This window comes from Nannospalax galili, unplaced genomic scaffold (assembly GCF_000622305.1).
Source record: "Nannospalax galili isolate Female #2095 unplaced genomic scaffold, S.galili_v1.0 scaffold259, whole genome shotgun sequence".
NCBI classification, from domain to species: domain Eukaryota; kingdom Metazoa; phylum Chordata; class Mammalia; order Rodentia; family Spalacidae; genus Nannospalax; species Nannospalax galili.
Genome location: NW_008344750.1, coordinates 1,919,310 through 1,941,842, shown reverse-complemented (window position 1 = coordinate 1,941,842; position 22,533 = coordinate 1,919,310). Strand labels below are relative to the sequence as shown.

The 22,533-nt window shown below is 47.6% G+C and overlaps 1 protein-coding gene across 2 annotated transcripts; it reads right to left on the bottom strand.

Moving 5' to 3' along the window:
• Positions 1-15: 15 nt before the first annotated feature.
• Positions 16-14,842, bottom strand: Pes1 (pescadillo ribosomal biogenesis factor 1). Of its 2 annotated transcripts, XM_008841048.3 has the most exons (15): positions 14,691-14,841; positions 11,639-11,718; positions 10,581-10,734; positions 9,121-9,230; positions 6,595-6,766; positions 6,405-6,494; positions 4,057-4,173; positions 3,878-3,952; positions 3,543-3,632; positions 3,245-3,375; positions 2,744-2,869; positions 2,466-2,650; positions 1,598-1,758; positions 1,329-1,490; positions 16-322 (listed from the first exon to the last, which is right to left on the bottom strand). In XM_008841048.3, exons 1-15 carry the CDS (start codon positions 14,712-14,714, stop codon positions 239-241), a joined length of 1,761 nt encoding a protein of 586 aa, XP_008839270.1. In that variant the 5' UTR covers positions 14,715-14,841; the 3' UTR covers positions 16-238. The 2 variants fall into 2 exon arrangements, with proteins under 2 accessions (XP_008839270.1, XP_029423186.1); XM_029567326.1 differs by lacking the exon at positions 16-322 and having other exon boundaries at positions 1,343-1,507; positions 14,691-14,842.
• Positions 14,843-22,533: the final 7,691 nt, after the last annotated feature.

The window sequence follows — 22,533 nt, the reverse complement described above, 5'->3', positions numbered from 1 at the left end:
CTTCTTTTTTGCCCAGATACCAGCAAGAACTCCATGGGAGGCTAGAGCTGCCCACACATTACCACACCCTCTGGGTGTGTGTGTGTGTGGTGTGTATGAGAAATGAGAGAAAAGGAGTGAGACAGAGAGAAACAAAATAAGCAATTCTAGTCTGTCACCAAGCTTAGGCCCAATGACTTGGTTTTGCCATGTCCAAATGCCAGGGGGTGGCCTTCTCTCAGTAAGGGGCCACTGGAGCTCACATGGGCCTTGCCCTCTTGGCCTTCTTCACAGGCCTCACAGCTTCATCATGGGCCTTTCGTTTCTCTGCCAGCTTATTGGCCTGTGAAGAGGAAGGGAGAAATCAGGCTGGGGGAGGGAGCATGTATCCAGACATAATTACAGGATCATAAAAGCAGGGGCAGGGAATCTTTCTCCTACTAGGGCTATCCCTTATAAGCAGAGCTTCTAGAAAAGCTAACAAGCAAATCACCCAAGAGTAAAAAAAACAACCTCCACCATTGCCTTTACAACTCGTTATTTTATGGCCCACAAATCTCCAGCTTAAGAGAATCTAGGCTCCCAGGGCACCTCTGTCACTCAAACCTTCACTGGGAGCTGGCAGAGATAGTACAAAGGAAGTCCTTCCTGGGCTAGAAATATGCTCCTACGAGCATCCAGAGGTGGAGAGAGTCTGCTAGGGATGTTTTCTGAGCACTACTGAAAAGAGAAAGTATCAAAACCCACCAGCAAGAAACAGGTCACTGTACAATGTCATAGAGAAAAGTCCATGTTATGGCTAAGTGAGGCCACAATGTTACTCTACACCTATGAGAAATCTGTTGAGCTGTTCCTAAGATCAATCTGGAGGCAGGAGTCACTTCTGTGCCATAGATTACAGAGTTCTCAGATGTACAACTGCTTTGATTTTTCAGTGTCAGGGATCAAATCCAGGGTTCTGTGCATGCTAAGCAAGTGCTGTAGCACTAAGCTATCTCCAGCTTATTCACATGTGGTTTTGTGAATAAAAAGAAAATAGAGAAGCTTCATAAAAACTTCCTAAGTCTGCTGGGATAGCTCCGTTCCCAGACCCAATACTCAGGCACAGATAACAGGAGGAAGGGATCTTAAGAGATTAGTAAATGCTGCTCAGTGGGAAAGTAGTGGCCCGGTACAAGTAAGATCCTAGGTTCTATTCCTAGCTATGCCAAACCAACAAAAAAATGAAGGCAGGCCTGGGCCAAGGGGCAACCTCAGGAAAAAAAACTCCAAGAGACCCAGAGTCTGCCCAGTGTCCTGAGCTCATCTGTGCAGCTGCACAGTGGCCACTCCAAAAGTACAGGCCTTACCTCTCGGATTTTACGCCTCTTGCCAAACATGATCTTCTGATAAAGGTACTTTTCCCGCTTCTTCATCATCATGATGGCCAGGCGCTTGGCCTCACTTTCCTCCTCTTGGGCCAGCCGCTGCTTGTCTTCCAACTTCACAGTGCCCGCTATCACCTGGGGCTTCTGGGAACACAAGGTAGCTGCTCATGATGTCCAGGGTCTGCTGAGTCCTGGTCTCTACACTAAGAGGCTGCTTCCTAGGTAGAGCCCTTGGCCTATTAAGTCCATACCTTTCCTTCTATCCTCTGCTCCTCCAAGGCTGACAGGTGCACCTCCTCCTCTTTCTCTGAACCAGTCTCTGCATCTTCCTCCTCCTCATTTTCTTCTCCATTATCATCCCCTTCATCTTCTTCCTCTTCTTCCTCCTCCTCCTCTGATTCTTTCAAGTTTCCTACAAATAGCCAATGACTTTGGAAAGGCCTGGATGTCTATTCTTTCCCTTGTAGAGTGAAGGTGAGTCCCAGACACCAACTTCTCTGACCCTGCTGCCTGGCTACTTTCCAAAGACAGCTCAAGACCGTTGGGGCTGGAGAGATGGCTCAACAGTTAGCAGCACTGGCTGCTCTTGCAGAGTACCTGGGTTCAATTCCCAGCACCCAGATGGTGGCTAGCAACCATCTATGCAACTCCAGTTACAGGGGATCCAATGCCCTCTTCTAGCCTCCTCAGTATTTTACACATGGGTATGCTTACATACATGCAAGCAAAACACTCATATACATAAAAAAATAGACTGCTCCCTGATGGCCCCAACAGCTCCCACAGCTCCAGCTGAGCTGCTTTCAAAGAAAACTTTCCAAGGCCCTCTGTTGCACTTCTCATGCAAACACTGACAACTCTGGCTCACATACTCTGAATGTCAAATAACACCTGACTAAAATGCAAATGCCGAGAAGTGTGTTCAGAGGGCTTTCTGGGGCTGGAGTGCTAGCGCAGCCATTAAAGACTCAAGCTCACAATAAAAAAAGACAAAGGGCTTTCTGCTCCCAACTTTCCTGAAGTCTGTCATATCTGTAGCAGAGGGAAATGGCTAGTTTGGGCACGGCGCCAGGGCCTCAGAGGAGTGTATCCACCCTGCTAGCCAACCCTCTAGCTTACCTGGATCTTCTCCCCGCTGCAGAGCCAGCAGCTTCAGCTTCTCAGGGGGAACATAATCTCCTTCCTTCTCAGATACGAAGGGCGAAAGGTGTGGGGGCAGCTGCACCCCAGGGAAATAGTCTGCCACTGGGAGGAGGAGCCGGGCATTCACACAGTCAAACACCCACTGGGGCTGCACATAGTACCTGATGCAGAATGGCCAGCAAAGACAGGTCATGAGGGAACAACCAGAGGTCCCAATGCATCCCTAGAGAATTCATGAGGGCCTTAGAGTCTACCTGCCAATGATGGGGGTTTGCTGCCCAGGCCGATCAACAATCTGATGGGTGATGCAGGAGTCTGTGACATCATAAGTGGCTCCGATGCACAAAGACTTGTCCCAGGACACGTCCCCACCAAAACTCCTACAGGCACAGGGAGAGGTGACAGGGCCTTTTCAGCATGAGCTGCTTGCCCTGGGAGTTGGTTCGTTGGATCCACTTCCCACAAACCCACCTCCCTAGAATGTACCCTGGCCCATCCCTACTCTAGAGCCTCCTGTCTGTGATGACACTTGCAGTTCTAGTCCAGTGAAGAAGGACCTCAGCCAGTAATAACAGAAGTGCAGCTCTTCCCTCAGTTTAGAGCTTTGAAGGTGTCTGAACTCAGGCCAAGCATCTTGCACACACTGCTTTGTGAGAAGTAGACCCATCTCATGAGGTTATCATTAGGCCTACATGCAAGGATGGAGACCAGACCACAGTACAGCGAGAGCTATGGGCTGCTATCAGCTTCCCCACCTGATGATGAAGGCCAGAGCCTCACGGGGAACCTCTCGGTTCAGGAAGAACTTCAGGCCCTCGAAGAGTTTCTTGTGCTTTTCCTGTGCCTCCAGCTCCTTCCTGCGGTCTTCCTCCTGTGCTGCCATCTCCTGCAGAGAAGAGGCCAGGCCTCACACCACCAGGGCCATCCCTTTCCACTGGGAGGCAGGAGTGTCCCACTTTCCCAGCTTCCTTTTAGATGTCATAGCTTCTAGTACTGGCCCCATGCCTTGTCCCATCTTGAACCCTCCCAGAAGGCAGCATAGTGCTCACTTACCCCATCAGCAGGAAATTCGTCGGCCTCGGCCTCTTCCTCCACGGCAGGCACCACCACACGGGCCAGGCTGGCACTGAGGGCTGCCAGTTTCTATAGATGGGAAGCATAGCAGCAAGGTGGTCTGATTACAAGCAGGGGACCTCACTTGGGTGTGTGGCAGGGTGGGAGGAGGAGCAGCAGCAAGAGCTCTGGGCCACATATGGGTCTGGGCTCTAAGGGCAAGTTCTGAGACCACCTACTTAGCCAAACCCATAGGCCAGAACACCACATGTGTTGGGGACCAAGACCATCCTTCTGGGGCCACGTAGGGCCAATGCCGCTGAAGCCCCTCTTACCTCCATAGAGCTCTCAGAGTCTAACGCGTATGTGTCCTCACTGGCCTTTGTCTCTGCTTGGGCCTGACCCTCAAGCTGGGAGGAAGGAAGAGGAAACCTATAGCCCCTTGCCTCAGTGTGGGAGAGAAGGGCTAGAACCAGGCTAGGTAAGAAGGAGCTAGGCTGGGCTGAGGCTCTACCTTGGGTGGGTAGTGAAGGTTGAGTGACTGGTAGAGGCGGAAGTTGACAAAGCCCAGAAGGGTGGTGTAGAACTCAGTGAAGGTGGCCATGACCCTGTAGTCCACGTCCGTTGGATGCTGGGGGCACAGGAGATGCATCAGCAGGGTCAGCACAGAGGTAGAGGCAGGTGTTATGTTCTCAACTCATAGGCACCTGAACACAACAAGGTTCTAGACAGAGGCCCCAAAGGCTATGGGTATGTGGAAGTCAATGCCAGACCCCCATGTGGTAAAAAGGGAGCCAGAACAGTGACAAGGAGAACTAGAGTATGCTGTTGACATAGGTGGCCTGCCCTCCCCTTCCCTGCCCACTCCTTTGTCACATCAGTGTGAACTAGACAGAATCAAGCCTCTACCACCCATCTCAACATCTATTTAAAATCTGGTCCAAGGCCACCATGAACACTAGGAAGGCAGCCTTTCCAGAACACACTAAGGTGCCTTGGGAAGCTAGCTGTGGCTAGGAGCACATGAACAGGATTCAATCTATCCACACCCCAGAAGAGTCTTGAGACAAAGCTCAGATTCCAGCATTCCCATCTCAGACCCAGCCTAAGAGCCGAGGACTAGGCTGAGGCACAGCAGACTGACTACCTTCATAAGCTGCCAACCTAGCAGGCAAAGAAGTGAAATCATCTTTGCCAATGAGGAACTGATCGACCTAGACAAAAGTACTTCAGTTCTAGAATGGTCCCATCCTCTAAAACCAGAGAGATCTACTCCAAAGCTCCTCCCAGCCCCGACAGCCCCTGAGAGGCAGACAGGAAACATTTCCAAGAAACGTCAAAACTGATAATGATCCCAATATCGCCTGTGCAGGGGGCACCCACAACTCAGCTGTTTCTCAATCTTGCTACCAGGCAGTAAGTAACCAATGCCATGACACTTTGCCTGGTGGGCACTTGGGCACCAACTCCATTTCCCACAGCACTAAGCAGGGTAGGTACCCTCTACCCCTCGCTCTGCCATTGTCTGGGTCCCATAACTGTACATACAGCACTGGCTGTCCAAGTGAGGGGCACAAGAGGGTCCTAGTTACAACCTAGCACTTGTCAGCTACCCTTTGCTGCAGCAAGCTGGGAGGAAGGCGACATAGACAGCCTGTGCCCTTCCCCCAGGGCCAGCTGTGAGGAGACTGGCCCTCCCCAGTGCCCTATTCACCATCCCAGAGGGCACACAAAGACCAGTCTGAGCAGCGTGGGGGTAGGACATCAGAGGGAAGGAAGGACAGAGAGGGCCAAAGAGGAAGGAAGGCAGGAAGGAGGAGGAGGAACAGGGAAATGGAGAGAAGGAAGGGGCCATAGGCTCTGGCTCCACAAGCCTGCCCCCAAGGAATGGGGAAAGGGACTGCTGAGCACCAAGCATGGCCCTCAGCCACAAACAAGCTCCACCACCAATGTACTACAGACAGGGCAGGTTCTAGCCTTGGCACCCCCAGTACCCGGGGGCACAGATCCTCAGCTTACTCTGCAGCATCTGCTATCCAGTTCCTGCTCAAACAACAAGCAGGAAGGTGGATCAACTACAGCCCACAGAAGGTTAGGTCAGCGGGGCAAGACCAGCTAGATCAGATCCTCTGGCTGACTGGAAGCTAATGATACTTCCACAGGAGCCAAAACAGGACTCCTCTCTGCAGGGCCCTACCACCAATCCCAAGCACTTAAAAAGAGGTCAAGGGGCAGCACCATGTGCTAAATGCCTCTCTTGTCTTGTGCTCCCTTCTCTGGAGTCACCCTGTCCTCTAGACTGTGGGGAGGATGGAGCAGACAGGAGAAACAGGAGTGAAGCAGCTTGCATATGGTATGGCCATTGTTGATGGCAGAGTGGGGACAGGGACCCCAGGGGATCTGAGAAAAGGGGTGGGCTCTCTACTTGGTCTAAATGGGAGTCGTACACAGTACTGGGCATACATGGTCCCTAGAGCTGCCTTTACTGTCCATTTGACCACAAAAGGCCAAGCGCCCAGCTTTTGAAGGCAAGTCTTCATGACAAGACTGAGAAGATGGAAGCACTGTAACGGGAGGCAGAGAGGAGAAGGAATATATCCAAAGTCATCTAGCAGAAGTTCTGGAGAGGGACAGGCTTAGCTAACCTTTAGGTCTGAGTATACATACCAGACTAAGAATTGTTACTGGTCCAGTGGTACTGATATCAGACTGTGGAACACATTCCCAGTGCTGCCCCACCCACCCACCTTGCACAACAGCCAACAAACAGGAGCCCAACAAGGACTTGACCAAAAAAGACAGTACCCTGCCCCCACATCTTTCTAGAAACCAGCACAAGGCCTTTCCCAAAAGTGTACTCACATCATGGGAGAAGGCATAGGGTGTGATCCACACAATGGGCTGTCCTAGCACCTCAGCCTGGTAATAAATGCCTTTGATGGACAAGAAGACCTAGAAAGGGGGAAGAGGGGGGTGGAGATGAAGGCAGACAGTATGAAGACCAAGGGGTGGCAGGAAAGGGCCGGGGCTCCCCAGGGGAGCCCTAGTTCACCTTGCGCAGGGCACGGGCAGCAATGACATAGTGCAGAAACTCCACAGTGAGCCGGCGACACAGCTGAATAGTCTGAACATGGCACTTGCCTGTGCGTGGGAAGGTGGAAAAGAGGAAGCACATGGACAAGGCGTCATCTAGATCCCGAAGAGCATCGATAAATGTGGGGTACCTACAGGACACCAAGAGCAGTGATCATGAGCCCATTACACCTGGGTTCCAAGGGTCCCTTACGCATCTTGCCTCTCCCTGGTAGCTACTGCAGAGCCCCTGATCCCCAAGCCAGGCATTGCCACTGATACCTCCTGATGTGGGGGTGGCAACAACAACGTCCCCACAGCTGGCCACAGACCTGGAAACAACCCTGAAGCCACTGAACTGTAAACCAGGCTGGCCTTGAACTCACAGGGATCCACCTGCTTCTGCCTCCCAAGTGCTGGGATTAAAGGTGTGAGCCACCACGCCCGGCCCCTGCTTTTTCTTTTTTGTGATTAAGGGGACACTAAATTGGTGGCTGTCTGACTCTCATTGAAGGCAGAATCTTCAAAGGCTAACCATGACTAATGGGAAAAAAAGGGCCCCTGCCGTAGAGAGCCAAGGAAGGAGCAGGGACTGCTTTCCCAGCAGCACCTGTACCTGGGCTTAGTCACCAGAATGAGTCTTTTCTTCTTGCCGCTCATCAGCCAGAACTGTATAGCTGACAGAACCTTAGCCAGTTAGAGTTAAGAACATGTTTCCAGGAATCCCATGGTAAATGAAGAAGCAGACTGGAAAGCATCACCTGGGCAGGAGTCACCGCTGCATAGCTGGCTACCCAGCTGAGGAGGTGTGGGGTGCAGAGAAGACACTGAACCTCAAGTCACGATACCTGGATTCTAGTCCCATTCTGAGCCGTGACTCTGACTAGGTCACTGGGCCTCATCTAGCTCCAGCGTCTTCTACAAAACACTGCTGGACCAGCATGCTGATTTAGGCATGGTGGCATACACATGTAATCCTGGTACTTGGGAGGCTAAGGCAGGAATACTCCAAGTTCCAGGCCAGTCTAGACTACATAGTAAGAAAGACCTTGTCTCAAAACCAAACTAACCAATGAACCTACCCACCCTTTGCAGCTCCCTAAAGACACGCTGAGCACAAGTTAACATGCAGGGCTTCCAGTTCCCTCCCCCAGCCAGGTAGTCCCAGAGCTGCTGGCATGCCAACCACATTCTAAGTAGCTTCCTTTGAAGAAAAGGGGCTTTTGTGTCCTAAGTCAGCCCTGAAGGGTACACCACCACACACTGCTAACCTCCCTACCCCCCACCAGATGGTATCACTCATTGCAGTGAGTCAATATGTTTGCTAGGTCTTCGAACCCAAGCCAACATGGAAAAGCCTACAGGTGACAGGACAGCTGTTTGGTGTTTCTGGGGCAGAGGCAGGTACCTCCCTTAGTCCCCTTGGTGCCTCAGAGTTCCCCAACTTTCTACTTCATAGACAAAGCTAACATCCCAGGCCCTCTAAGGAATAGCACATGCCATTTCTGGGCTACCTGGTTTTCTTTACACTTCGGTTCTGGCTAAGGAGTAAGGAGACGGAGTATCATTTGCTTTGGGAACTAATGCAAGCCCTTGGGGTTTTTTGGTTTTTTTTTTTTTGCAAATTTCTTTCATTGATTCCACAAAATAGCTGTGTCACAGGCAGGACAGGAACCACTAATGCCTCTCTATTAGTGATGAGTGCTTGTCAGAACAGGCACTGTCCTCTGGCCATCTAGGTCATGAGCCACAGGGCCAGGAGAATACCAACTGCTATCTCCCAGGCCAGGAAGAGCCCTTTGCATGATAGCCCAGGAATAAAGCTAAGCCATCCATTCTAGAGCTGAGTATGCCTAGGCCATCATCCCACAGAATAGATATTCTAGGCCAAAATGTTCTGCTGTAGGAACTACTATGGGCACTGCAGAATATAGAACAGCAACCCTGGCATGTAGCCACAAGATATCAGAAGCACCCTGGCAGCAATACTCACCTCTAGCCACAAGAAACCAAACATACTCCATCTAAATGGTGGGAACCACAAACCTCCAGGCATTGCCAAACACTGATCAGCCAATGGAGAGGGACTTCTGAGAAGCCTGAGCTAATTAAGACCAGAAGTATCCTACCACATCTTCCAAGTCTTACCATGTGACTCTAGCTCGCTCTCACCCAAAGGGTCTCTGAACTTGCTGCTGTCTCTGCTTGTAATGTGCCTCCCTGCCTGGCTCAAACAAGTAATTTTCCAGAGACCTTCTCTGATTGTGTGCAATCAACATACCTCTCTCTCTACCCCCCAGTTCTTTCAATGCTGCTTACAACCTCTGTGGTATCCAATGCACTTGCAATTATGACAGTGATTTGCCAGTTTGGTTTTTGGTCTGCCTCCTTCAAAAGGATGTGAGCTCCGTCAGCCAAATCTTGGGTCTTGTCCCCCATTGTGTCCCCAGTACTAGGACACTGCCCACCAATGAAACTGCATCATTCTGAGGGGCATCCAGCTCACCGCTCCTTGACAATGTGGTCAAGTTTGTAGTTGGGCTTATTGTCCTTCAGGCGCTCCACAGCATTCCATTCGCTCTTCCCATAGGCCTTCCGGAGCTTCCGAACAAATACCTGGAGGAAGGGACTGGCGATGTTGTAGCTGAGGACTACTGGGCACCCCTCCTCCAGAGGATAAATACACTGAGCAGTGAAGCTCTTAATGCCTTCAGAAGCTAGCCACAGATGTCTGCTTGTGCCATAAGCCCCCTCAGCCCAGAAGATGCCAACAGCCAATTCCACAGAGCTCCAGACCCATGATAATGCCCAGGGGTAGAGCAGGGCACCCTGATGATGCATGGATGCACTGACACCCCATGTCTACATGGGAGGGTCCATTAGTCCTGTTTTTCACCTGCAAAGAGGCCAAGTAACCTTCCACTGAGGCGGATCACAGCCAAAAGGGCTGACCTTTGTTCTCAACTCCTATCTGCATCATATGAAACTAGTTGTGGGTCTCCACGGAGCTACCCAGAAAAAGCAACCAAGATAAATTGTGAGGCCAGATCTTCCAAACCAATGGATGCTGTTCTTCCCAAAAATTTCTGTTCAGGTCCAGTCCCAGGGCTCCCAGAAGCTCAAACAGCATGTGGGTTTATAAACAGCAGTTCTGGAACAGTTATTTCCCACTGCACCTTTTAAAAATTATTTTTACTTTATGTGTATGAGTGTATTGCCTGTTTGTGTGTAAGTGCACCCGTGTAATGCAATGTCCATGGAGGTCAGAAGGTGTCAGATCCCTTGGAACTGGAGTTACAGGCGGTTGCTAGCCGCCACATAGGTGCTGGAAATAGAATTCAGGTCCTCTGCAAGAGCACTTAGTGCTCTTAACCAATGGGCTATCTCTCTACCCCACCCCCTCACTGCACTTCTAATAGCGAGTTCCTGTGGTTGAAAAACCAGCCACAGCAGTTGCTGAGTCTCCTGCTAGCCACCAGGTGGCACCCACTCCTTGTAGTGTCTGGCTTGGAGTCAGAGGGACCAGCAACAGCAGTTCACTTTCAATTAGTCTACCTTCCATTATCTGCACACAGTGGAAATAGCTTATTGCCCTCCCTGTGGCATCTAAGCATTAATGATTTCTATCTGTGGAATTGAAGCCTGGGTCTCATGGGCACAATCTTACAAAGAAGTAGAGTAAGAGTGGGGAGGTGAGGGGCAGAAAAAGCAAGGGAAAGCCCCTGAAATAGCATCAAGTTTGCCTTGGGGGCAAAATTTTTTTAATCTCAGAGGGAAAAACTGCTAATAGATAAAGTACTAATTATTTGCCAGTTCCTGTGAAAATTTTTTCCAGACACAAAATCTCAGTGAACCTTGGCGACATCCCTCCTCCTTCCCACAGGACTGCTCACAGAGGGTCAGCAACCTACCCAAGGTCACAGCTAGTGAGCCACAAAGCTGCAAACACTAGAAGCCAGATCTCACCTTGTATTCCCGGAACTTGTTGACAATGGGTTCATGGAGGAGAAACTTGATATCTTTGATAAGGTAAAACGTTCGGGCTGCTGTGGAGCCCTTGTTAACTTTCTTCTTATGTTTGGGTTCATGGGGATAAATGCCCTTCAGGATGCACAGCCGCCTGAAAGACAATTCATCTGTTCAGTTAGCAAAGGGGCCTGAGATTCTGCATGTGGGAATCTGATCATAAGTCCCTAAACACACAGTGCATGTAGACAGTCACAAGCATCAGAAAAGGACACTGACAAAGGCTGGTAGACACCTAAATCAGGAAAGGCTATCTGAGAAGTCAACATTTTAGCCCTATATAAGGTAAAGGGATGAACATTCTAAGGGGGGTAGCCAAGCATGGTGGGGTACACTTGTACTACTAGCACCCAGGAGGCTGAGGCAGGAGGATCATGAGTTTGAAGCCAGATTGAGCTACACAGTGACATCCTGTCTCAAACAGAAAAAAACAGGCCTAGTGACAGAACACCACAGCACAGTGCTTGAGTACCATGTACGAGACCTTGGTTCCATCCCCAGCACTGAAAAAAAAAAGAAAGTCCCCCCAAAACCTGCAACTATGACACACACGCACATGGGAGGGAGGGAGAGAGGGAAATAGAAATAAGGACAAAGACTGTAAGGTCAGAATGAGTTGGGCATGTGTGAAGGATTAAAGTGGGCTGGGAAGCTACAGAGGTCAGGGTTAGCCTGATGGAAGGGCCCACAGACTGCAGAGAAATCTAAACTTGCCCCTAAAAGGAGACTCCCTAGCTGCAGGATCAAGGACATGTTCTTCCAGGAGGGAGGGGTGAACAGCAAAGACCCAGGCAGCCCAATCTTAAGTCCCAGTTCTCTGGCTTCTTCTCAGACCACACCTGACAAAGGACAGCTCCCTAGCAAGGCCAGGTAAGAAAAAGGAAGAAGACTACAGAGCCTGACAAGCTCAGGTAAGGCTGGGATGTGGTTAAGTTTTCACTGTCCATTTCCCTGCTGGATTTCCAGCGGATCCCTATTCAACTCCTTTCCGACCTCACCTGAAGTCAGCCAGGCTCAGCTGCAGCTTCTTCCGGGCTTTGTTTCGGGTGATATAGTTGGTGGCAGAACCTCGTTCATACTTAGGGAGGAAAAAAACAAACAGCTTCCATTAGTAATGAATGCAGTGATATTCAATTCTGTGAATGTTGAGTTCCAGAGGCAGCTAACATTCTGGGTAGCTGGCCAAGATGTTTCTAGGATTCAGACTGCTGTACAAAGTGAGCTGACCTGCCCAAAGGAGCTGTTTACTGTCTGTAGCTGCAGCATAGAGGACATATATTCCACATGATGCTGGGACTTCGAGGCTACTGTGAATTAGATGTGCCAGGTATTTAGTACTAGCTCTATATCCTGTTCTGTGCGGTTTGTGATGGCTGCATTTCACTAAATCCCCACAGTCCTGTGAGAGAGCAATGCCATCAGAACCCTTGCTTCACAGCCAAAGAAACAAGCTCAGTGAAATAGCCTGTCCAAGTGACATAGCCTAAGGGCTGAGATTGAGACTCAACCCAGGTCCGAGGACCAGAGCCTGCCTACCTATTAATCCTGTGTTCACAATCTTATTTGCCCTCACCATCACCAGACTTTTTATGAAATGTTAGTACCACAGATTTACTAAAGATCCTCTTACATAGTATGTTCCTTTGAGGTGGACTGCAAGTCATTTTAACTTCTAAGATCTCCTCCAGCCAAGTTTTGCTCCCTTAAAAGGTGATACCATGCTAATTCAAGATCCATACCTTAAGTCACACATACTTTTACCTGCCCCAGTGCATTCACCAGACAGTAACTATGTTCAAAGCACTAAGTTAGAGGCTATGAGGGCAATAAAGACAACAGGCCTAGTTTCTACTTGCCTCCAGGCAGCACATCGTCTTGTTCAATTGTCTGGATGCCTGTGATGCTAAAATACTGCTTCACATTCACATCATTGCTAGAGGGGAACAGTGCCCTATGCCAAACACCCTGCAATGCTAACCACCCATGTCCTTTCCAAACAAAAGCATCCTCTGAAGTGAGACAGCAGAAGCCTCTACAGCCAGGTCCTGCTCTCAACAGTCAAAGCTGAAGCCTCCTGACTATGCATGTTTATAAATGACTCCACAGCATTCATTCTTTCTTACAAACATTCATTAACTGTCTATTGGGGAACAGGCCTGTGTTAAATCTGAGGGAACCAAAGATGAGCTTCAGATTTTTTATTAGAATTGTTTTCCACCAAGGCGGATGACATGACTCAGTGGGTAAAGGCACTTGCCACCAAGCCTAATAATTTGGGTTTGATCCCTGGGACCCACAAAGTGGAAGGAAAGACCTAACTCCTGCAGTTGTCCTCCGACCTCCACATGTAGGCCATGGGGTACCACGCCCCACCCAATATATAAATGTTAAAATAAAACAAGGAGGGGCTGGAGAGATGGCCCTGGGTAAGACTGCAGAGGACAGGCTTGGTTCCTAGCATCCACATCAGGTAGCTCAAAACTGACTGTAAGCCAGTTCCAGGGGATCTGATGCCTTCTGACCACTGTGGGTATCTGTATACACAAGTGGTGCACATAAACTAATGCAGGCACATATAATTTTAAATTTTTGAACTTTAAAAAAAAGTAGTATTTTCCACTGAGCCAGGCACAGTGGCTGGTTCACACCTGTAATTCTAGTACTCAGGAAGCTGGAGCAGGAGGACATGAATGAGTTCCAGGATAGCCTGTGGTAATATACAGTGAGACCCTGTCTCAAAACCCCACCCAATACCAAAAAACAAAGCAAAAAATATTTTTAAGTCTTCTGCACCGTATGTATTTCTCGTTACTAGACGTATCCTTTTAAACATTAAGGAAATAACTGGCTCTTAACATGGTGATTTTAGGTCCTGGATTGGGGGGGGGGTGTCCAGCAAATGGACACACTTCTGGTTGTTGGGTGCCACTAGCACAGTATGTTCCTAAACATCCTACAATGCATAGAGCAAGCCCTTCCCACAACAAAGAATTATCTGACCCAAAATGTCAAACAGTTTCGAAACTCAGCTTGAAAAGTTTAATGATTCATTAATGAATCTACATCTGCACCTCAGGGCAACGTTTCTTTTCTTTTTCCTTTTTTTGATCAGGGACTCACTATGCAGTCCCAGGCTAGCCTGGAACTTGCTATGTGGACCAGGCTGGCCTCAAACTCAGAGATCTGCCTGCCTCTGCCTCCCGAGTCCTAGGATTAAAGGTGTGCACTACCACACCCGGTAGGTTTTCTTTCTTATAGTTTTTAGCTCCAGTGGCTGGCACATACTGGATGCATAACAGTGTGTTGGGATACAAACAAAGTGGTACCAGAAACTTGCAAGCTGAAGGAAATGCTTTGGCCAATCCTATCTCCCTCATCCCCATCCCCTCAGTCCCTTCATGCCAAGGAGATTCTCCTTACAACAGAATTTCTGGATCATGTCTCTCTCCCTTTAGCTGTTTTCATTCAGAATCATGATACAGTCCTTGTCCAACTCCATCCTCCGCCAGATGACACTTCCCTTGGTTTATTACATCCCAGTCATGTTTCTGTCCTTCCAAAACCTTGCATACCCTGATCTACCTTCTGGCCTTGGCATTCGTTTCCACTAGAGACTCCCGCTAAGCACTTTCAAATCCCATCCAAGATATTCTGATCCAGATTTCCACTAAAATGTGCTTCAAAGAGCGCTCCACACTGACTGAAATAGGTGTCTGTTTTTTCACCCTATTATTTATTCCTCGCTAGCTTCCTTCAGAGCACACTTAGTGGCCATTTCATCTGGTTATATTCGTAACCACCGGGACAAGGGCCACATCTGATTGCTTACTCCTCCATCCCCAGCGCCTAGGACCGGACTCGGCTCAACCCCTCAGCCCGATTTCACAATGTCTTATGGAGAAAGCACTCCACAGGTCTTTACGGAGTCCCACCCGCCCGCAACCCTTCCGGCGGCTGTCTCCGGACCTGTCCACCGAAGCCCGGGGAAGGGGTCCGCAGGCCCCGCCAACCCCGCATTCCACCCCTGGCAACCAGCTTCAGCCCACTCACCTTCTTCTTCTCCAGGCCTCCCATGGCTCCACGTTGCGGGACCGACTAGGGCCGAGCGGACAGGGACACTTCCTCCTGCACGTGCCCCGCGGGGCCCCAAGGGCCCCACGCCACAGCTGAGCGGGCTGCCCAAGAGGATGACTGTGCGAAAGACCGAGCTTTGTCCTTATATACGGCCACGCTCTCTAGAGCTAAACTGTAGGCCGCTCTTTCTCTTTCTCAATCCCATACAGACACGCTGTATGGGATTGAGAAACCCAATTAAACCTTTAAACCAAGGTGGGAATTCAGGCATTTTTGTAACCACCTTAAGGACGGTTCCTTGACAATGTGAGCCTCGTTGCATTTCGGGATGGAGGAAGTCGAAAGGCTTAGAGAGAGCGCAGTGCCTTCTGGGATGCAGTGGGGATGTTTGTGGTCGCTGATTGGACTTGTGTCGTGTTGGAGTTATGTTGTGGCAGCCGCTACTGTGCGATGTAAACTGTCTGGCTCTATTTTGCACCGTTCACCCTCGCTTTCAGCATCTCTTGATTCACTTGCTTACGCAAGGATAAAATCGAGCAAAAGCCCACTTTTTTCCATCACACAGTAAAGAGATCGGAGGGACCACTTAAAATTTTTGAGTGAGGGACTGGAGAGATGGCTCAGCGGTTAAGAGCACTGGCTGGTCTTGCAAAGCACCCAGGTTCAGTTCCCAGCACCCACATAGTGGCTGACAACCTTCGGTAACCCCAAGGGATCTGACGCCCTCTCCTGGCCTCCGTGGGCATTGCACGACAGGGGTACAGGCAAAACATGATACACATAAAATGAAAATAAACCAAAAAAAATATTTTTTAAATTTTGAATGAGTTCAAAAAGAATGGAAGAGCATAATGGTGTAAGCCTGTAATCACAGCTCGCAGGAGCCTGAGGCAGAAAGATCACAAGTACCAGGCCAGCCTGGGCTAGAGACCCTGTCAATAAATAAATAAATATAAACAAACAAAACAAGGCTGGGGACTTGGCCCAGTGGGTAAAGCGCCTGACATGCAAGCATGACGACCTGAATTCGAATATCCAGCAGGCACATTGCTGCAGCTGATCGTGACAGCGGGGGTCGATAATACCAGGGTTTGGGTGGGGAGGTGGGGGGTAGAGGAAGATCCCTCAAATTCGCTGGCCAGGCAGCCTAGCCTAACCAAATCTATGAGCTCCATGTTTAGTGAGAAATCCTTGTTTTATTTTTATTTATTTCGTTATTTATTAGTTTTAAAAAATATTTTTATTTTAATTTTATGTGTAGAGTGTATTGCCTGCATGTGTGTAAGTGTACCTTGTTGTGCAGTACCCGAAGAGGTCAGAAGAAAGCAGCAGATTCCCCTGATCCCCTGGAACTGGAGTTACAGACGGTTGTTAGCCACCATGTGGGTGCTGGGAATCGAACCCAGGTTCTCTGTAAGAGCAGTCAGTGCTCTTAACCGCTGAGCCATCTCTCCAGCCCCCTTTTATAGTTTTTTTGAGATGGTCTTCTTGTAGCCCCAACAGGCCTGGAATTTGCTATGTAGACCAGGCTGGGCTCCATCTCCCAGAAATCTCACAAAGATCCACTTGTCTCTCCTCCCAAATGCTGGGATTAAAGGTGTGTGCATCCATGTCTGCTGAGAAATCCTGTTTTTGTTGTTTTTTTTTTTTTTAAGGTGGAAAGCAAGTAAAGAAAACACCCAATGTTAACTCCTGTCTTATACACAATCACCTGAACATATAAGTGCACATACCCATATAAACACATGCATAAGCATACAACATATGCACACCAACTAAAGCTGAGCAGAGTTAAATAAATCATGGTGTATTTCAAATGTATATTTAGCAAATTTGAGCTTTTATTTTGAACATAGAAGTTCCATGTTGGGGTTGGGGAGATGGCTCACTGGATGAAGCACTTTAGGGCAAGTGTGAGAACCAGAATTTGGATTCCCCAGAATCCTTGTAAAGCTGAGTCTGTAATATGTACCTACATGTACATACTACATACATGTCACACATAAAAAAGACAAGGAGGTTCATGTTGCATTCCTTAAGGAATAAACACAGGATTTACATAAATCTTCACATGTGGTTTAGGTGGTTGTTATATGTGTGTAATGTCAGAAATACAAACAGGTATTTGTATGTCTTTTCATAGTGTCAAAATTTATTAAATAAACTGGATGTGGTGATGCATGCCTTTAATCCCAGCACTCAGGAGGCAGAGGCAGGTAGATCTCTGTGAGATCAAGTCCAGCCTGGTCCACATAGTGAGTTCCAGGTCAGCTGTGACTTCAGGGAGACCCTGTCTCAAAAAGATCAAAAATTTATTGAATAATCAATAAATTAACAACAATCTCAGTTTCTTTGCCTTTGATTTGCCAATGACTCACAATTTTGCACCCACACATGTACACATACCCCGCCACACACACACAGCACGTTTTTAAATAAAGTTTAAAGTTGAGGCCCTTGTGAATTTGACCTGGTCCAAGGTCTTGTTCATAGAAGTCATCCCTCAGAAGTAGAGGCATATTTTAAACATTGCTGAATGCCTGTATACTTAGACTTTTATTTTCCACTTTAAAGTTAAAAACAAATAAATTTAAACAATTGTGCAAACATGGAACATCAAGTGAAAAATTGGGAACCAGAGCATGAGCTGGAAAACATCTGGAACTTTCCAGATAGATGTGAGGGAAATCAGAGGCATGGGATATTCACAACATAAGACCAAGGAGAGTGTTCCAGAAGGAATTTGAGAACAAGTCCGGGTGGAGTGCTTGCCTGGCATGCCCACAACCCTGATTTCTATTCGCAGCACTGGAAGAAAAAAAAAAATACAAGGAGAAAAGAAGAGGAGCTGGTAGATGAGGAGAGGAAAATGCCTAGGCCAGAGGCAAAAGTTCAGGAACTCAGGGAACTTTGAGAAGTTAATTAAGCCTGGAACATGGAAGGAGTGATTGGGTAAGAGGAGAGGACTGGAAAAGGCAGCAGCAGCCACTCTTGAAGGGAATGGAAGGGCAGGGCAGGGCCAGTGTCTTGGGCATGTGACCTAGGCAACTGCCAGGGTGCTCATATTGGGTCCAATGCCGCCACTGTCTTGAAGCTAAATATTTTTAATTTTTTTTTCGGAGGCGGGGGGGCTGGGTCTCATTATGTATCCTTAGCTGGCCTGGAACTTGCTTATGCAGACCAGACTGGCATCAGACTCACAAAGATCTACTTGCTTCTGTCTCCTGAGTGCTGGAATTAAAGGCATGAGCCATCACAACCAGCAGAACTCTAAAGTTTGAAAGGCTTGGCTGATCATGCATAGGAAGGATCATAGTTAGGGAAAGAAGATCAACTATTGAGGGGTCAGAGAAAGACACAGGTGGAGAGAGCAGTTGAACAATCCGATCTGGAGTCCAAACAGAAGTCATTGAAGTGGAACCCTTTATAATTAGGGAAACTGAGATTCAGAGAAGTGAGGATCCTTACCCAAGTTCACTCAGCTGGTCAGAGATTTTTCCCAAACATCTGTCTGGCTTTAGAGTCCACTACCAAACTCAAACACCACTCCCTCCTGACCTGGATATGCCACATTAGGTCCCTGCCCTCTGTCTTGTGAAAGATGACTGTATGATTCCAAGAAAGTGTCAGGAAGATTTTAGCTCCATAAAGAGAAGCGGTGGAGCCGGGCGTGGTGGCGCACACCTTTAATCCCAGCACTCTGGAGGCAGAGGCAGGCAGATCTTTGTGAGTTCAAGGCCAGCCTGGTCTACATAGTGAGTTCAGGTTAGCTGGGGCTACAGGGAGACCCTGTCTCAAAAAGACAAAAACAAAAGAGAAGAGGTGGGAATGGTGCTGGGCTGTTTCATGGTGTGCCTGAGAGCCGGGAAGCAGAGCTTTGCATCCAGCTACGTAGCCTCAGCTCACCAGATCCCACCTGTTTGACAAGCAGGGCTGGTGATGACAGAACCCACTTTGTAAGACTGAGAATTAGAGGATGAAGAACAGTTGAAATGGCAACTATAAAAAATGCCCAGTTAGAGCCTCCTAAGAGGAAGTCTTGTTTCTCTTTCCTCTTTTGATGGAGTAGGAGGGAAAATGAGGCTTCAGTGGGAGTCTGGGGACTGTGGCGTGTCAGAGCAGGCCTAGCCAGAAGTTTCTAGAAGCTCTGAGGGAAACACATGCCTAGGGTAGGGTTCCACCATGATGGGAATGCTGTGGAGTGGCTCTTTGGGCAGCAGCTTCCCTTTAATTGAAAGTGGAATTGCCAGTGGCCTATGAAAACAAAGGGAATGATCTTATTCCCCCATTACCATAACTGACCTCTGTGGGCATTTCACAACACGAGCGCACTGACATACAAACAGGCAATACACTCATACACATAAAATAAAAATAACAAAATATTTAAACAATAAGATGGAGAGTGATTGAGGAAGACACCCAGTGTCGACCTATGGCCTCCACATGCTCATGAACTGCTCCCCCAACCCCCAAAGAAGTGAGTTATCAAGGCACGAGAAGACTCAGAGGAATAGTTAAACGTATATTGCTAAATGAAAGGAGTCAGTCTTTGAAAGCTACTATTTTTGTGTTGTTTGGTTTGCTTTTTGAGACAGGACCTCATTATGTAGCCAAAGCTATCCCTGAATTCATGATTCCTGCTTCAGCTTCCTAAGTGCAGAGATTACAGAAGTGTGCCATCACACACAGCCAAAAAATTACTATTTTATGATTTCAATTCATGGCATTTGGAAAAGGAAAACTATAACAACAACAAAAAGATCAGTAGAAGAGTCTGGGGCTATAGTTTAGTTGTTAGAGTGCTTGCCTAGCACCCACGAAACCCTGTGTTCGGTCCCCATTACCATATAAAATCAGGCTTGGGGTGCATGCCTGAAATCTAAGCACTTGGGAGGTGGAGATAGAAGGTCAGAAGTTTAGGGTCATTCTTGGCCATGTAGGACATTTGAAGGCAGCCTGAGCTACATGAGATCCTGTCCTCCCACCCCCCAAATAAGCAGTTGCTAGGTCTTAGGGAGAGGTTGACTAAGTGACACACAGTTTAGGGGGTTGGCGAAACTATCCTTGGACACATGACACTAATGCATTTATCAAAATCTATAGACTATCATACTATAAAAACTGTGTCTGGGCTGGAGAGATGGCTCAGCTGTTAAGAACACTGAATGTTCTTGCAGAAGACCGGGTTCAGATCCCCGCACCCATATAGCAGCTAACAACTCCAGTTCTAGTGGATCCAACGCCCTCTTCTGATCTCCACGGGCATTGCACAATACGGGTGCACTTCCATACATGCAGGCAATGCACGCATACACATAAAAATAATTTTTTAAAAACTGTGTCTTGGCTGGGGAGATGGCTTAGTTGGTAAAGTGCTTGCCACTCAAGCATGAAGACTTTAGTTCAATCCCCAGTACCATATATAAAGCCAGGAGTGGTGGTGCATACTTATAAAACCAGTGGGGAGGTGGAGACAGGAGGATCTCTGAAGCTCACTAGCCAGGCAGCCTAGCCTAATTGGAGAGCCCCAGTCCCAGTGAGAGACCCTGGCATGGTTCCTGAGGATGACACCTAAGGTTGACTTCTAGCCTTCACATAAAGGTGCAGAAGCACAACCATGAACACACCTGCATGCACATGCAAAAAAGACTGAATCTTAAGCCAGGTGTGGTGCACAGGACCAATTCCAGCACTTGAGAGGCTGAGGCAGAAGGACTACTAGGAGTTCAAGGTCAGTCTAAACTATACAGCAAGACCTTGTCTCAAAAAGGGGTGGGGAGCAAGACAAGAGATGGCTCTGTGGTTAAGAGCATATGCTGCTCTTGCAGAAGACCTGATTTGGTTCCCAGCACCTACATTCAGAAGCTTACAACCACCTCTAATTTCAGCTTCAGGGGGATCTGACACTTCTGGCTTCAATGGGCACCTGTATTCATGCACAACCTCCCACCATATACATAATTTTAAAATAAGGGCTGGTATGGTGGTGCATGCCTTTAATCTTAGCACTTGGGTGGCAGAGGCAGGCAAATCTCTGTGAGATCAAAGCCAGCCTGGTCTCCATAGTGAGTTCCAGGCTAGGTATGGCTACCGGGAGACCTTTTCTCAAAAAGACCAAAAATAAAAATAAATAAATAAATGAACAAATAAATAAATAAATATAAATCATGATTTTTAAAAGAGTGAGTCTTTATGCAAAGCTAAAAAAAATCAGTTTAAAAAATCACTTCATGCACGACATGGGTGCACTTACCTACGTGCAGGCAATACACACATACACATAAAATAAAAATAAATAAATTTTAAAAAATTTTAAAAATCACTTCAGGGGCTGGAGAGATGACTCAACGGTTAAGAACGCTGATTACTCTTGCAGAAGACCTGGGTTTGAATCCCAGCACCCACATGGCGGCTAACAACTGTCTGTAACTCCAGTCCCAGGGGATCCAACAGCCTCTTCTGACCTCCTCGGGCATTGCTGGACACGACACGGGTGCACTTACCTACGTGCAGGCAATACACGCATACACATAAAAAAAAAAGAGAAATAAAAATTTTTTAAAAATCACTTCAGAGGTTCATGGAGTCCTAGGATGAAATACAAAATGTCGGCTGATGAGATGGTTCAGAAGGTAAAGGCAGTTGCTGCCAAGCCTGATCTAAGTTCAGTTCCCAGGACAAACATGGTGAAAGGTGAGAACTGACTCCTGGAAGTTGTGCACGTGTGCACACACAGTCACACACATTATGATATATGTCTGCCTTTTCCCCAAAATAAATGTATTTATTTATTTTATGTATATGAATATTATGCCTACATGTGTGTAAGTGCACCTGTGTCATGCAGTGCCTGAGGAGGAAAGATCCCCTGGAACTGGAGTTATGGGTGGTTGTTTGCCACTATGTGGGTTCTGGGATTTGAACCTGAGTCTTCTGTAAGAACAGCCAGTGCTCTTAACCACTGAGTCATCTTTCTAGCCCCCAATAGCTTTTATTTTTAAGATGTATTTTTTATATTTTAAGATAAAATTACATATTTTTTGTTTGAAAATTATATCAGTTTAGTTATTATAGTAGTTTCTACTTCTTTTTTAACTTTCCAGACTGATTTTTATCTTTAGAAGTTCAATTTTTAAAATGTATTTTATTTATATGTATATAGGTATGTGTATATGTATGGGTGCCTGTAGAAACCACAGGAGGGCAGTGGATCCCCTGGAGCTGGAGTTACAGGTGTTTGTGAACTGCCCTATGTAGGAACTGACCACTTCCTCTGGAAGAGCATAGAGTGCTCTTAACTACTGAGCCATGTCTCCTGATCATAGTAGCTTTGTATGAAGTTTCAAAATAAGGAGTAGTCATCTTCCACTTTTGTTTTTCCTTTTCATTTATTTACTTATTTTTATGTGTATGAGTGTATTGCCTGCATTTATGTAAGTGCACCTGTGTCATGCAATGCCCATGGAGGTAAGAAGAGGGCATCAAATACCCTGAACTGGAGCTACGGACAGTTGTTACCTGCTATGTGGGTGCTGGATTTGAGCCTGGGTCTTCTGCAAGAGCAATCAGTGCTCTTAACTGCTGAGCCATCTCTCCAGCTCAGTTTTTCCTTTTCTTTTTTCCTTTAATTTAGTTTATTTGTGTGTGTGTGTGTGTGTGTGTGTGTGTGTGTGTGTGTGTATACCTGAAGCTTATCCACTGGGCTAGGCTAGCTAGCCAATGAACTTTAGGGATCTACTTATCTCTACTCCTCACCCACAAGGCTGGAGTTATATGCACTAGCCACCATGCTTGGCTTTTTATATTTTTACACGAG

What these genes read in the sequence shown, in the direction of transcription:
- Pes1 (XM_008841048.3), bottom strand. Translation starts at nt 14,714, where the DNA reads ATGGGAGGCCTGGAGAAGAAGAAG. An exon ending in CTGAGCCTGGCTGACTTCAG is followed by an intron (nt 10,735 to 11,638) that starts GTGAGGTCGGAA and finishes ATTGTCTTTCAG; the next exon opens with GCGGCTGTGCATCCTGAAGG. An exon ending in CTGCCCGTGCCCTGCGCAAG is followed by an intron (nt 6,495 to 6,594) that starts GTGAACTAGGGC and finishes CCCCCTTTCTAG; the next exon opens with GTCTTCTTGTCCATCAAAGG.